At 45.6% G+C, this 13,685-nt stretch overlaps 1 protein-coding gene across 4 annotated transcripts in view; it reads left to right on the plus strand.

Moving 5' to 3' along the window:
* The window catches only part of MYO9A (myosin IXA), a 179,995-nt gene that overhangs the window by 76,480 nt on the left and 89,830 nt on the right, over positions 1-13,685 (plus strand). For all 4 annotated transcript variants that reach the window (XM_040343045.1, XM_040343046.1, XM_040343048.1 and 1 more), the window contains exons 4-5: positions 3,228-3,290; positions 8,127-8,226. In XM_040343045.1, the coding sequence (XP_040198979.1) occupies positions 3,228-3,290; positions 8,127-8,226 (163 nt within the window). The remainder of the gene's footprint in view (positions 1-3,227; positions 3,291-8,126; positions 8,227-13,685) is intronic.

A 13,685-nucleotide genomic window follows, 5' to 3' on the forward strand; every position in this document is an offset into this window, starting at 1 on the left:
AAGTGGTTGTACAGGGTATACAACCACTTTAAGTAACCCTCCCACTACTCTACCCCTAGGCAAGAGCGAACATTTAACCCTTGCAGTGGGGGGTGGTAGAGACACTAATCACGGCAAGGGTAATTATTTTTTCCTTTCCCCGTTTTTGTGCTTTAAACATGGTTTTGCCATACATTGGGTGCTTGGAAAGTTTTGTTCTTGCTATAAAAAAAATTACTAACAATTACTAAAGAAGAACAAACATCCAGCTAGTGAATTGGTATAGAAGAACTAAAGGCAAAACTTTTTTTATTTATTTAATTTTGGATAAAGTAAAGGAGGATTATAACACCTGTTAAACCCTTTACAACCACTTTTTGCCACAGGTAAGCCTACAATAACCCTACATTGGGTGCTTGGAAAGTTTTTTGTTCTTGCTGTAAAAAAAAAAAAAGTTTTGTATGTCTCATTTATAAAACATTATTTTAGAGGAAAACTTTATATAAAATCCAGTCATTCTGCTTTGCTTTCTAGTCTCATAGTCTAAGTTATTGGCTTACAATATTGAAGTCTCTGTTTTACTTTTTTGGCGTTTGTGATAAATAAGTTTGTGAAAACTAAAGTGCATTTCAGGTATGCTGGCAAACATGGCTTGGGAGTACGCATTCAGTCTGCTGCACAATGGAAGGCACACTGACCAACTGACCATGAGGCTCCAAAGAGTATTTGCCTTAATAGCTCTATGTATACAGCTATGTATACAGCTCCAGGTATGGCAATTTTTACATTGGTGCAGCTTAAATCAATGTAAGTATGTATGTGCCATACCTGTAGTATCCCTGTGAAAGCTGGAAATCAGTATAGTAGGCACTGCATGGACATCCGCATGGAAGAAAACCATCGGGCCTTCAGAAAAAAAACTTAAGACCCACCTCTTCTGAAGACACAGGACGGCACTGGATGCAAAAAGCGCCTTCAGGCGATTTAGTTTGCATTTGTAGCGCTATACAAGTTACTCACTCACTCTGCTACTACAGTGATTGCCGTTGGCTTACTGAACACAGGAGGTTGCACGATGGGCACAGGTGCCATTCGGAGAACATTTCCCATTCTTTCAATAAATGCAAAGGGTTCTTTGATTGGATAAGTGTTCACAGCAAACAGTTCTTTGATCATGACGTCCCACTTCATTCAATCAAAAAACACTTCACATTCAAAATGGAAAGTGTTCTCTGCATGGCACCAGGGCTAAATAAGTGACCCCCCCCCCCCCCCCCCCCCCCCCCCAGTGTTCACAATGCAGCAGGCAGCTGCTCAGTGCAGGAGATGGTAGCTAGTTGAGATTACTGTAGTAGCACTCCCTACTAGAGTGATTTCCAGCTTCCACAGGTATGGTGCATACATGCCTACATTAGTCCAAGCTGTAACTATGTAAAAATTGCCATACCTGGAATTCTTCTTTAAAGCAGAGTTCCACCCAAAAGTGGGGCTTCCGCTCATCTTATTCCTCCCCCCCTCCGGTCCCACAATTGGCACCTTTTGGGGGGTAGGGGGAACAGGATACCTGTCTTTTGACAGGTATCCTTTCTCACTTCCGGGAGTCCCTGCCATGGAGCTGTGACATCACCGCGGGGTATCCTACTCGTCCCCCGGCTGCCGGGCCAATAGAAGAGAGGAGCGGGGCCTCGGGCATGCGCATTAGGGTTTCCGGCGTGAAGCTGAAAGGCTACACTGCCGGGTTTCCATACCCGCAATGGTGGCGGAGCACCCGACAGCTGATCAGCTGTGGGTGCCAACATTGCTGGACTCCAGGACAGGCAAATGTCCATTTATTAAAAGCCAGCAGCTGCAGTATGTGTAGCTGCTGGCTTTTAATGTTTTTTTTTTTTTTTTTTTGGTGGAACACCGCTTTAAAGGCTATTTTAAATCTGAGAATAACCCTATAATGTATTGTAGCCAACTAGTCCTTGGGTATGCTGGCTGCATTCGTTTTCTTTTTCAGGATAACATTTTGCCTAGTGCAGAAATTACTTAAACATAACTTGAACAACAAATAATTGTATCTGTCTTTTGTAAACTACTAATGCCCCCACGCCCTATGTAATGGAAATGAAAAGAAACCACCATGGCTCCCTCCATAGATACAGTGAAGGAGTGAGCCTAGTCACCCAGAGAAAGGGTTATCTGCAGAATCACCAGGTGGAAAGAAAAACACTGAAAAAAGAGAACAAATGCAGCCACCATGTCTACAGGCTAGGACTTGTAAGTAACCACAATGTAAGGTAATGCCCGACTCTTTGGGGTTCATTTACTAAAACTGGAGAGTGCAAAATCTGGCGCAGCTCTGCATAGAAACCAATCGGCTTCCAGGCTTTTTTTTTTGTTTGCCACTGCTTAAAGTGGAGGTTCACCCAAAAAATCAATTTTTAACTATAGATTGGGCCTAATTACGGGAAGCAGAATCGGGTGTTTTGATTAAAATCAATGCAGTACTTACCTTTTTTGAGATAGATGTTCTCCCGCCGCTTCCGGATATGGGCTGCGGGACTGGGAGTTCCTATTTGATTGACAGCCTTCCGACCGTCGCATACAGCGCGTCACCAGTTTCCGAAAGTAGCCGAACGTCGGTGCGCAAGCGCCGTATAGAGCCGCACCGACGTTTGGCAACTTGTGACGCGCTGTATGCGACTGTCGGAAGGCTGTCAATCAAATAGGAAAGCCCAGTCCCGAAGACCATACCCGGAAGCGGCGGGAGAACATCTATCTCAAAAAAGGTAAGTACTGCATTGATTTTAATCCAAACGCCCGATTCTGCTTCCCGTAATTAGGCCCAATCTACTGTTAAATTTTTTTTTTTCGGGTGAACTCCCGCTTTAATTAAAGAAGATGAAGTTAGAAGCTGATTAGTTTCTATGCAGAGCTGTAATCTCCAGTTTTGGTAAATAAACACCTTTTGTGTGCTGTGTTATGGGTATTAAAATGAATATACATACACCGACCTAAAACAAATATTTAAAAAAGGAAACGTAGAAAAGTTAAAATAAAATTGTCCCATTTGGGTCTCATAGATAGTTTATGTGCACATGGACGCTCCTATCACTATTGTCAGGTCAGTTATCATGGTAGATTGCTGTGAAGTACCATGCTTTTCATCTATGTATTGCTTTTTGACCTGTCTCAATAATTATCCCTTGTATGGAATATAAATCAGACACCGTCTTAACACATAACATTTATCCCCTGTGCAGAGCATACGTGGAGAAGTATCTTCTGGAGAAATCCAGGCTTGTTTACCAAGAACAACATGAGAGGTGAGTGAGATCACTGAAATCCACCGCAGTGCAAGATTGTAATAAATTAACCATTGCCGTGTGATGGGTTTTGTATACGCAACGGCAGCTTTTAATTGTATATAGTTTTAAAGTGGAAGCGTATCCTTCTAATCTAATGATTGTAAAGCAAGCCATCGATTTATGAGATTTTCTTTCCTGCATTGGGTTGCAGGAAAGACAATTGCTTGATTCCCCCATGAACATAGTCAGTGTTGTGGGGATTTCTCCCGCAGCGCTATTGTTTTCTACCAGCGCGGGGGTGGTTGTGCCGGGAGCTACCCCTGCCAGAACACAATGATTACTGCTAGTGGCTATAATCACATGCTAAAAATCTGACATGCTGGTTGTATGGATCGTCTTGGGTACAATCAGCTTGCCCATAGATCAGTGGTTCTCAACCCTTCTAGTGCCGTGATCCCTTGATAAAATTTCCCAAGTTGTGGGGACCCCTAACAGTAAAATTATTTTCCTATCGTGGGTTTTTGGCACCCAAGGCAAAACAAGAAATTTGCGCTCCTAACCCACGGACATTTAGCGCTCCCTGAGTCCCTTGCACTCGTACAATACTAAAACCCCTATAGTACATTTTAGGATGTACCACTCTTTCTCTTTGTTCTCCTTTCTTTCCCTTTTATCCCTCTCTATCCGAATTTCTTGTTTGTTATCCCCATCCCTCTCTAGATGTCTTTCTTGTTCTTTCTCTTATTCTTTCTCTCTCTTTTTCTTTGTTCCTCCCCCTCTTTTCCTCTCCCTTCCATGTATTCTCTATTTTTATTCCTTCTCTTCCTCCCTGGGGGGGGAGTATGGGATCAGTGGCAATGCTGGTGGGGAGTTGGGATCAGCCAACTTAGGTGCTCTTGATCAAGGTCATCTGCTGATCTGAAAACTGTAGTGGGGACTTTTAAAGGCAACTTTAATCACAGGTAGTGTTACTCACTGTGTCTCCAACTTTGTGGTTTCTCGTAGCAGTGACACCTATGCTGAAATCAGCAGATAGGGTCTCTTCCAGCCCCTCCCACTTCACATTCCTCACCAGTCAGCTGACCTCTAGTCTCTGCCTCCCAGCTATGCCGTGAACTGAATGGGTGGCTGTGAAGAGGCTGAGTGGGCAGCCGCAGGCTTCAGAAACAGCCCAGGTTTTGGGGACCCCTGGCAAATCCTCATTTGACCCCCAAGGGGGTCCCGACCCCCAGGTTGAGAACCACTGCCATAGATGGATCAAATCTCGGGCAGTCCTTGCTGGACCGGCCACGATTAAATCCATCTATGGCCAGCATTGGTCCGACTGCCATCCGTTTAAGTGTTTATTAATCCTTGGACCCAGTATTGTTGGTCCGTTCCCAAACTATACTACCAAACCGTACATCGTACTGTCTTATTGAGCAAATTTTAACAACATTCTCACATCAAAATAAAACATTTAAATAAAGTGGAAGCAAATGTCACCTTCTGTAAAGAAGTCAGATAAATACACATTTGTAATGGGGGAAGTGATCATCAGTAATAGTAGTAGTAGTAGTAGTAGTAGTAGTAGTAGTAGTAATAGTATACAGGATTCATATAGCGCCAAAAGTTTACGCAGTGCTTGGTATAAACCTCAGTTAATATCGCCCCAAAAAGCATTCTCTGGCATTTCTACTTTCTAAATTACTAAAGAACAAACATCAAGCTAGTGACTTAGTATAGCAGAACTAAAGACAAAACTTTTTTTAATTTTGGATAGAGTAAAGGAGGATTATAACCCCTGTTAATTTCTTTTTGCCATCTGTGTCCCACTGGGAAGATTTCCCTTCACTTCCTGTCCCATAGGCAAAACAGGAAGTGAGCAGCAATTTAAAGGAACACTAAAGGTACAATTAAAAATAAAAATAAAATAACATACATGTTATACTTGCCTCCACTGTGCAGATCGTTTTGCACAGAGTGACCCGGATCTGTGTCTTCTGGGGTCCCTCGGCGGCTGTCTCGGCTCCTCCTCGCAAAAGCTTTCCACGTTCATGCGAGCTCCCTCGCATGGTGGAAAGCTTTTGCGAGCGCGCTCCCGTGATACAGCAGCGGCCATAGCCGCCGACTGTATCACTCGGCCCTGCCGCGTCATCCGCTGTGATTGACAGCAGCGCCAGCCAATGGCTGCGCTGCTATCAATCCGCCCAGCCTAGCCAATCAACGGCCAGGCTGGGAACCGAGCAAGATGACAAGCACGCGCCCGGGACTTTCGAACGGTGAGGTAAGTAAAACGGGGGCTCGGGGGGGGGGGGGGGGCGGTGCTGTCAGATGTTTTTTTACCTTAATGCATAGGATGCATTAAGGTAAAAAAACTTTTACCTTTACAAACCCTTTAACCAAAGTATAAGAATCTCTGGTTGTCACCAGTGTCACAAAAACTAGTGTCCCCATTGGAAGATGTCCCCTCTGTTTCTGTGCTGGTGACAGCCCAAAATGTGGGAACTAAGAACCTGACAGGTGTTCTAACCACTCTCCAACCCAAAATTTTTTTTCATCAATTACTCAGCTGGTCCAGGCATCTACCCTTGGCGTTCTGCTAAGAGCCTGAGCCAGCCCCTCTCCCTCCCTCCACACACAACCCAGCACTCCAGTGAGCGCTGGAGGGGAGAGCAGAGAGCCGCTGACTGACACACTGCTCTGTGCTCAGAGCAGATCTGAGAATTGAGCAGTCAGCGGTGTTTGATCGCTCAGTCATTGCTGCAAAGCCGGTGGGGGACAGATGCAGCATCAGATCAATGCTGCATTAATCTACGCGAGTATAAATATATATATATATATATGTATGTATGTATGTATGTATATGTATATGTATTTTTTTTTTAATCCATACTTCTTTTAAAATACACTGTTCAGTATAATCCTCATATATTGAATCCTGTTGAATGAATATCTCATGTTTCTGGAGCGTCCGCTGGCCTCGGATAACTGTTCCTACTATAGTTAATATGGATACCAGGATGCTGAATATTATGCTGTATTTATAAAATGCCAACATATTATTATGCAGTGCTGGATAGGAACCTGTGTAGGCATTTTCTATTGCTAGTGGTTTAAAAATATCTTCCAAGCTTGTGGCTTTCGGTTGTTGAGGCCACTGTTTTGGTGTCTTGCCATGCAACGGAAACTTCATTACAGTCATTGCTACCCACTTCCCGAGGGCTGTCCTGGGGGATCTCCACCGTGCCAGCTCTGGGACAAATGCTGGCCGCAAAGTTTAGTGGAAGGAAGGGAAATACACAGTACAAGCCAATATGACTGCCTTTCCTTCTTTCTGTTACATCTATCCACATTTATATTTCTAAATGAGCAACATGTGTAAATGAACAGCTTGGTAAATAAGGGGAATTATTAGAGAGAAACGCCAATTAAGTCCGAATGTTTTTGGACCACAAGTCTTTAGAGACCCTTTACTTTACAATGTTGCAACTCTGACACTATAACTGGTACTAATGTAGAACAACTGGAGCGCCAGTACCATCCAGCTTTAAAATGCAACATGGGAAAATGTGGGTATGTCGGAAACGTCAATCTGCACAGCATGAAGTTGCTGGGAGCCCAACATGTGGCTAGGTGTATCCTATAGTGGCCCTATCACCTTGGGCTCTTTCACACGGGATGGATCCGTGGTGAGCCGCCCCACGAACCTCCGCTTGCTCAGCGGGGATCGCTCCGCTGATCCCCGCAGAGCCGGCGGATGACAGAGCAGTCCCTGCACACTGTGCAGGGACCGCCCTGTTAGATCTCCGCTCTCCCCTATGGGGGGATCGGATGAACACGGACCGTCTGTCCGTGTTCACCCGATCCGATCCGCAGACAGATGGAAAAATAGGGTTTTCCTCCGTCTGCAGAATCGGAGGATTGCGGACCTGGATGAGATTCGGTGTCAACGGATGACCTGCAATCTCATAGGGATCAATGTATGTCCCTTTTGAAATGAAAAAGCGGACATACAGTTCGCATGCGTGAAAGAGCCCTAAAGCCTAGGTTTATTATTATTATTATTATTATTATTAGTAATATATATATATATTTTTTTTTTACGGGACCATTTAAAGCATTGCATTGGCAATCGGTGGATTGTGGGTACAATGTCAGGTTCCTATAGACACTTTCTCCAGCTGGAGGAGGTGTCAATGGACTGAGTGCGCTGACTACTGCACTTGAAGTCTATTAAGAACTACAAGTCCATCTGCCATAGTGGAAGATGGGACTTGTAGTTTATTTACTCACAGTTATGTGTGAATAAATGACGGGGCTGTTCTTCTGTTTTGTAACAGACAAGACACTGTGCCTGATAAGCTATTGTTTCTGCGACATATTTTTGGCTCGCATGTGAAGTGCATTTGTCATGCACCAAATCAACAACATAGTAGGGGAGATTTACTAAAACTGGTGCAGCTGTGCATAGTACGTCTAACTTCAGCTTGTTCAATTGAACTTTGACAAACCTGGAAGCTGGTTACTATGCACGGCTGTACCAGATTCTGTGTACTCCAGTTTTAGTAAATCTCCACCAGTAGGCTGGTGTTGCAAAGGATTTGCAGCATGCGTGTCATAAAATTGACACGCATGCCAGGTCTGATGCACTGTGTGCATGTTTGTGCGAACAAATGTGTATATAATCCTGTATATGGTGCAGTGAAGGGGGTGGCGGCATGTACAATTTATCCGGGTCCTTTGTCCAAAACTTCTGTTGGCCTCTATGCATCTTTTATACGCATTGCCTCAGTCTGTCTGATTTTTTTGTTCTGTGTATGTGTTTTTTTTTATCAATTTAATATTAATAAATCCTCTGTACAATATGACCAGGAATTACCATGTGTTCTACTATTTGTTGGCTGGAGCGACTGAGGAGGAGAAGATGGAATTTCATCTTAGTCAGCCAGAGAGCTATCATTATTTGAACCAGGTAAGACCTACACATATTACAATGCTAAAAATCTATATATATAAAACTCAACGTGTGTGTGTATGTATGTTCCAGCATCACGTCCAAACGGCTAAAGATATTAACATGAAACTTGGCACACATGTTACTTATATGTCAGCAACAAACATAGGATATGTGGTTTAACCCTTACCCACCCCCATTTGCCATGGTCGGGGTTTTTCTTTAAAGTCCCATTCAACTCTACGGGAAATACATGTTACTTCATAACTTCCAAACGGCTGTAGATATTTCGATAACACTTGGTCATATGTTACTTATATGTCCACTTAAACTATAGGATAGTTAATTTATCCCTTAACTACCCCCATTTGTGAGGGTCGGGGTTTTTGTTTAAAGTCCCATGCAAATCAATGGGAAATGTATGTTCCCACATAACTTCTGTACGCCTGGAGATATTTCAATAATACCTGGTACACATACAGTAGGTGAACCCGATTTTGTGTCAATCTCGCTCTCTTTCTCGGCGAGATTGAGCACCTACGAGCCCCATCGCGGGAGCCAGCACCGAGCTGGCTTGCCGCGATGGAGACAGAGCCGTCATAGAAGCGACGGGAGATCCGACTTGGATTCCCGCCAATTCTACACGCGTGCGGCGTTTGTTATGAATCCTGAGGGGGAAGTCCCCGCCGGATTTTAAATAAAAATCCGGCATGGGTCCCCCCCTCAGGAGCATACCGGGCCCTTAGGTCTGTTATGGGTTGTAAGGAGAGCCCCCCTACGCCGAAAAAAACGGCGTAGGGGGTCCCCCTACAATCCATACCAGACCCGTATCCAAAGCACGCTACCCGGCCAGCCAGGAAGGGAGTGGGGACGAGCGAGCGCCCCCCCCCCCCTCCTGAGCCGTACCAGGCTGCATGCCCTCAACATGGGGGGGTTGGGTGCTCTGGGGCAGGGGGGCGCACTGCGGCCCCCCACCTCAGAGCACCCTGTCCCCATGTTGATGAGGACAGGGCCCCTTCCCGACAACCCTGGCCGTTGGTTGTCGGGGTATGCGGGCGGGAGGCTTATCGGAATCTGGGAGCCCCCTTTAATAAGGGGGCCCCCAGATACCGGCCCCCCCCACCCTAAGTGAATGAGTATGGGGTACATCGTACCCCTACCCATTCACCTGCAAGAAAAGTGGTAAAAACACAAATAAACCACACAGTGTATTAAAATATTTTATTTTTCTGCTCCGGAGGCCGCCCCCTGTCTTCTTTATTAGCTCTTTTACCAGGGGGGGCTTCTTCTTTGACGTCTTCGGGTGGGTGGGGGCCGCCGTCTGGTTCTCTTCCACCGCCGGGGGGGGGTGGCTTTTAAAAAAGCCCCCACCCCCCCGGCGGGTTTCCTCCGGCGTCTTCGGCGGGGCTCTTCTTCTTCCGCTATCCCGACGGGTCTTCTCCGCTATCCGGGGGGTCTCGCCGCTCTCCGCTGTTGACTCGTCGCACCCCGGTTCTTCGTCTCGCAGTCCGGTCCCTTCTTCCGTGCTGTACGTCTTCTTCCGCGCTGTGACGTCATGTTCTTCACTTCTCTTCTTCTCCCGATGTTGACTCGCCGGTCCTCCTCGCTGAAATGACGGATGCGCGCCTTGCATCGGACCTATATAGGCCTCACAGTCCCATCATGCTCTGTACCTACCCATGTGATACCTACCACGATTCCGATAAGCCTCCCGCCCGCATACCCCGACAACCAACGGCCAGGGTTGTCGGGAAGGGGCCCTGTCCTCATCAACATGGGGACAGGGTGCTCTGAGGTGGGGGGCCGCAGTGCGCCCCCCTGCCCCAGAGCACCCAACCCCCCCATGTTGAGGGCATGCAGCCTGGTACGGCTCAGGAGGGGGGGGGGGCGCTCGCTCGTCCCCACTCCCTTCCTGGCTGGCCGGGTAGCGTGCTTTGGATACGGGTCTGGTATGGATTGTAGGGGGACCCCCTACGCCGTTTTTTTCGGCGTAGGGGGGCTCTCCTTACAACCCATAACAGACCTAAGGGCCCGGTATGCTCCTGAGGGGGGGACCCATGCCGGATTTTTATTTAAAATCCGGCGGGGACTTCCCCCTCAGGATTCATAACAAACGCCGCACACGTGTAGAATTGGCGGGAATCCAAGTCGGATCTCCCGTCGCTTCTATGACGCGCTTGCTGGGATGTGCTGTCACTATTCCAGTGAGTGTGAGATGTCGGCGAGATCTCGGCACCCTGTCGCCGAGTATCAGCGCGACGCTGTCCTGCTAAAAGCACAATATCACAAACACCTACTGTATTACTTATATGCCAAATAAAAATATATGACAGTTAAATTAACCCTTACCTACACCCTTATATAAAAGATGGGTATATTTATATTACTATGATTTTCCTCCCCAAAAGGTTAAGATAGGAAGACCGGGCAACGCCGGGTATTCAGCTAGTTAGGAATAAAGCCTCAGGGACGGCAACAAAAGAACAATACCAGAAATAATTGTACATTTTGTTTGGATTACATGCAGCAGCTGTTTCTTGTGCACTGCTGGCTGTTCTTCCCTTGGTTCAGCACCACCACTGGAAAGTAAAGGCAGCTGGATATCGGGGTTTGTGACACCTGCGTGCATTTGGTAACTTGTTAGGCTTGTTACTGCAAATGTTTTCATATGGAATTGTGGCTTCTTTTCGAACCCCAAAACAAAAATGTATAATGTATTATGTTGCAGCTTACAAATTCGTATGCCGCGTACTAGGGTTGTCCCGATACCACTTTTTTAGGACCGAGTACAAGTACCGATACTTTTTTTCAAGTAGTCGCCGATACCGAATACCGATACTTTTTTTTAATGTCATGTGACCGTTTTCAAACCACAATACAGACCAAAGATATTTTCTTTAGAATTATGAAGAACTGGTACATCATGGTGTGGGGCTGTTTTTTAGCATACGGTACTGGAAAACTACATATCATTGAAGGAGTGATCACTGTCAGTGCAGCTCATCGGTGCCAGTGCCCAAAAGTGCAGCTAGCCAGTGCCACCTATCAGTGCAGATCAGTGCCCATTAGTGCATCAGTGCAGGGAGGCAGCTTATTAGTGCATCTCATCAGTGCCACCCAATCAATGTCAGTGCCACCTATCAGTGCCATCCATTTATGAGTGCCATTCAATCAATGCCAGTGCCACCTATCAGTGCCATCCAATGGTGCCATCCAATTTGTGTTCGATGTCACAAAAAAAAAAAAAAAAAAGTATTCTATTTTGGTATCGGGAGTATTTGCGCGAGTACGAGTACTAGTGCAAATACTCGGTATCGGTACCGATACTGGTATCGGTATCTGGACAACCCTACCGCGTACACACGACCGTTTTTCGGGTTGTAAAAAATTACTTTTTTTTTATGTCATTAACCACTTAAGACCCGGACCAAAATGCAGGTAAAAGACCAGGCCCCTTTTTGCAATTCGGCACTGCGTCGCTTTAACTGACAATTGCGCGGTTGTGCGACGTGGCTCCCAAACAAAATTGGCGTCCTTTTTTCCCCACAAACAGAGCTTTCTTTTGATGGTATTTGATCACCTCTGCGGTTTTTATTTTTTGTGCTATGAACAAAAATAGAGCGACAATTTTGAAAAAAGTGCAATATTTTTTACTTTTTGCTATAATAAATATCCCCCAAAAACATATAACATCTTTTTTTTTTTCCTCAGTTTAGGCCGATACGTTTTCTTCTACCTATTTTTGGTAAAAAAAATCACAATAAGCGTTTATCGCTTGGTATGCGCAAAATTGATAGCGTTTACAAAATAGGGGATAGTTTTATGGCATTTTTATTAATTTTTTTTTTTTTTACTACTAATGGCGGCGATCAGCGTTTTTTTTTTATGACTGCGACATTATGGCGGACACTTCGGACAATTTTGACACATTTTTGGGACCATTGTCATTTTCACAGCAAACAATGCATTTAAAATGCATTGTTTACTATGAAAATGACATTTTCAGTTTGGGAGTTAACCACAAGGGGGCGCTGAAGGGGTTAAGTGTGACCTCATGTGTGTTTACAACTGTAGGGGGGTGTGGCTGTAGGTCTGACGTCATTGATTGTGCGTCCCTATATTAGGGAACACACAACCGATGACAGCGCCACAGTGAAGAACGGGGAAGCTGTGTTTACACACGCCTCTCCCCGTTCTTCAGTTCCGGAGACCGATCGCGGGACTCTAGCGGCGATCGGGTCGGCGAGTCCTGCGGCCGAGGTCACGGAGCTTCGGACCGGATCGCGGGACCGCGCCCGCGACCCACCGCTGGGCTTTATACAGTCGCGTACAGGTACGTGATTGTGCCCAGCAGTGCCATTCTCCCGACGTATATCATCGTTAGGCGGTCCTTAGGTGGTTAAAAACGATCGTGTGTGGGCTCCAGAGCATTTTTCACGACGTAAAAAATGGCCATTAAAAATTTAGAACATGCTCTAATTTTTCACATGTTTTTTAACGTTGTCGTTTTTAACGTTGTAAAAAATGGTCGTGTGTGGGCTTTAACGACGTTAAAAAAACGCGCATGCTCAGAAGCAAGTCATGAGACGGGAGCTCTCGTTCTGGTAAAACTAGCGTTCGTAATGGAGTAAGCACATTCATCACGCTGTAACAGACTGAAAAGCGCAAATCGTCTTTTACTAACACAAAATGGGCTAAAGCAGCCCCAAGGGTGGCGCCATCCGCATGGAACTTCCCCTTATAATGCCGTTGTACGCGTTGTACATCACCACGCTTTGCTAGAGCATTTTTTTTTCACGATCGTGTGTAGGCAAGGCCGGTTTAACAATAATCGGGTTGAAAAAACATTGTTTTTTTCTAGATCATTAAAAATGTCATTTTTTTACATCCCGAAAAACGGTCGTGTGTACGCGGCATAAGATCTGATGGCTGCATTAGTGACCTTTTTACACTATTTTCACCTGATGATCATCCATCCAGGAAGTGTTATTTTTATGCTTCCTGTAAAAGACCAAGCTGTCCAGCAAAAGTGGCAGTTGGAAGGTAGAGACAAACCATTCAACACTGATGGCGTCGCTTGCTTTTATGTTAAACCTTTATTTCAAAAGTAAATCAAAATGGTTGCTGTAACTGCTTAAAGGGGTTGTAAAGGTTCGTGGTTTTTTTTCACCTTAATGCATCCTATCCTGCTGAGAAAAACCGGGCCAAGGGGCAAAAGAAGTGTTATCTGGAGTTTGGCTTTGGTTAAATCCATCTAAATCTGCTAGTGCATCTAATGCTACCCTCCTCCCCGATAGAGCTGCATGATTTTGGATAAAATAAGACTATATTTGCACCCACTTCCGAGCATAGATTCCCGCGGGGGGTCGCGCCTTTTCCCGTCCCTCCCCCGCTGTCTTCTGGGAAACACAAAGCTCCCAGAAGACAGCGGGGACCAGTTAGGACGCGCAGCACGACTCGCACATGCACAGTAGAGA

This window comes from Rana temporaria, chromosome 3 (genome assembly GCF_905171775.1).
Source record: "Rana temporaria chromosome 3, aRanTem1.1, whole genome shotgun sequence".
In the NCBI taxonomy this organism is placed as follows: domain Eukaryota; kingdom Metazoa; phylum Chordata; class Amphibia; order Anura; family Ranidae; genus Rana; species Rana temporaria.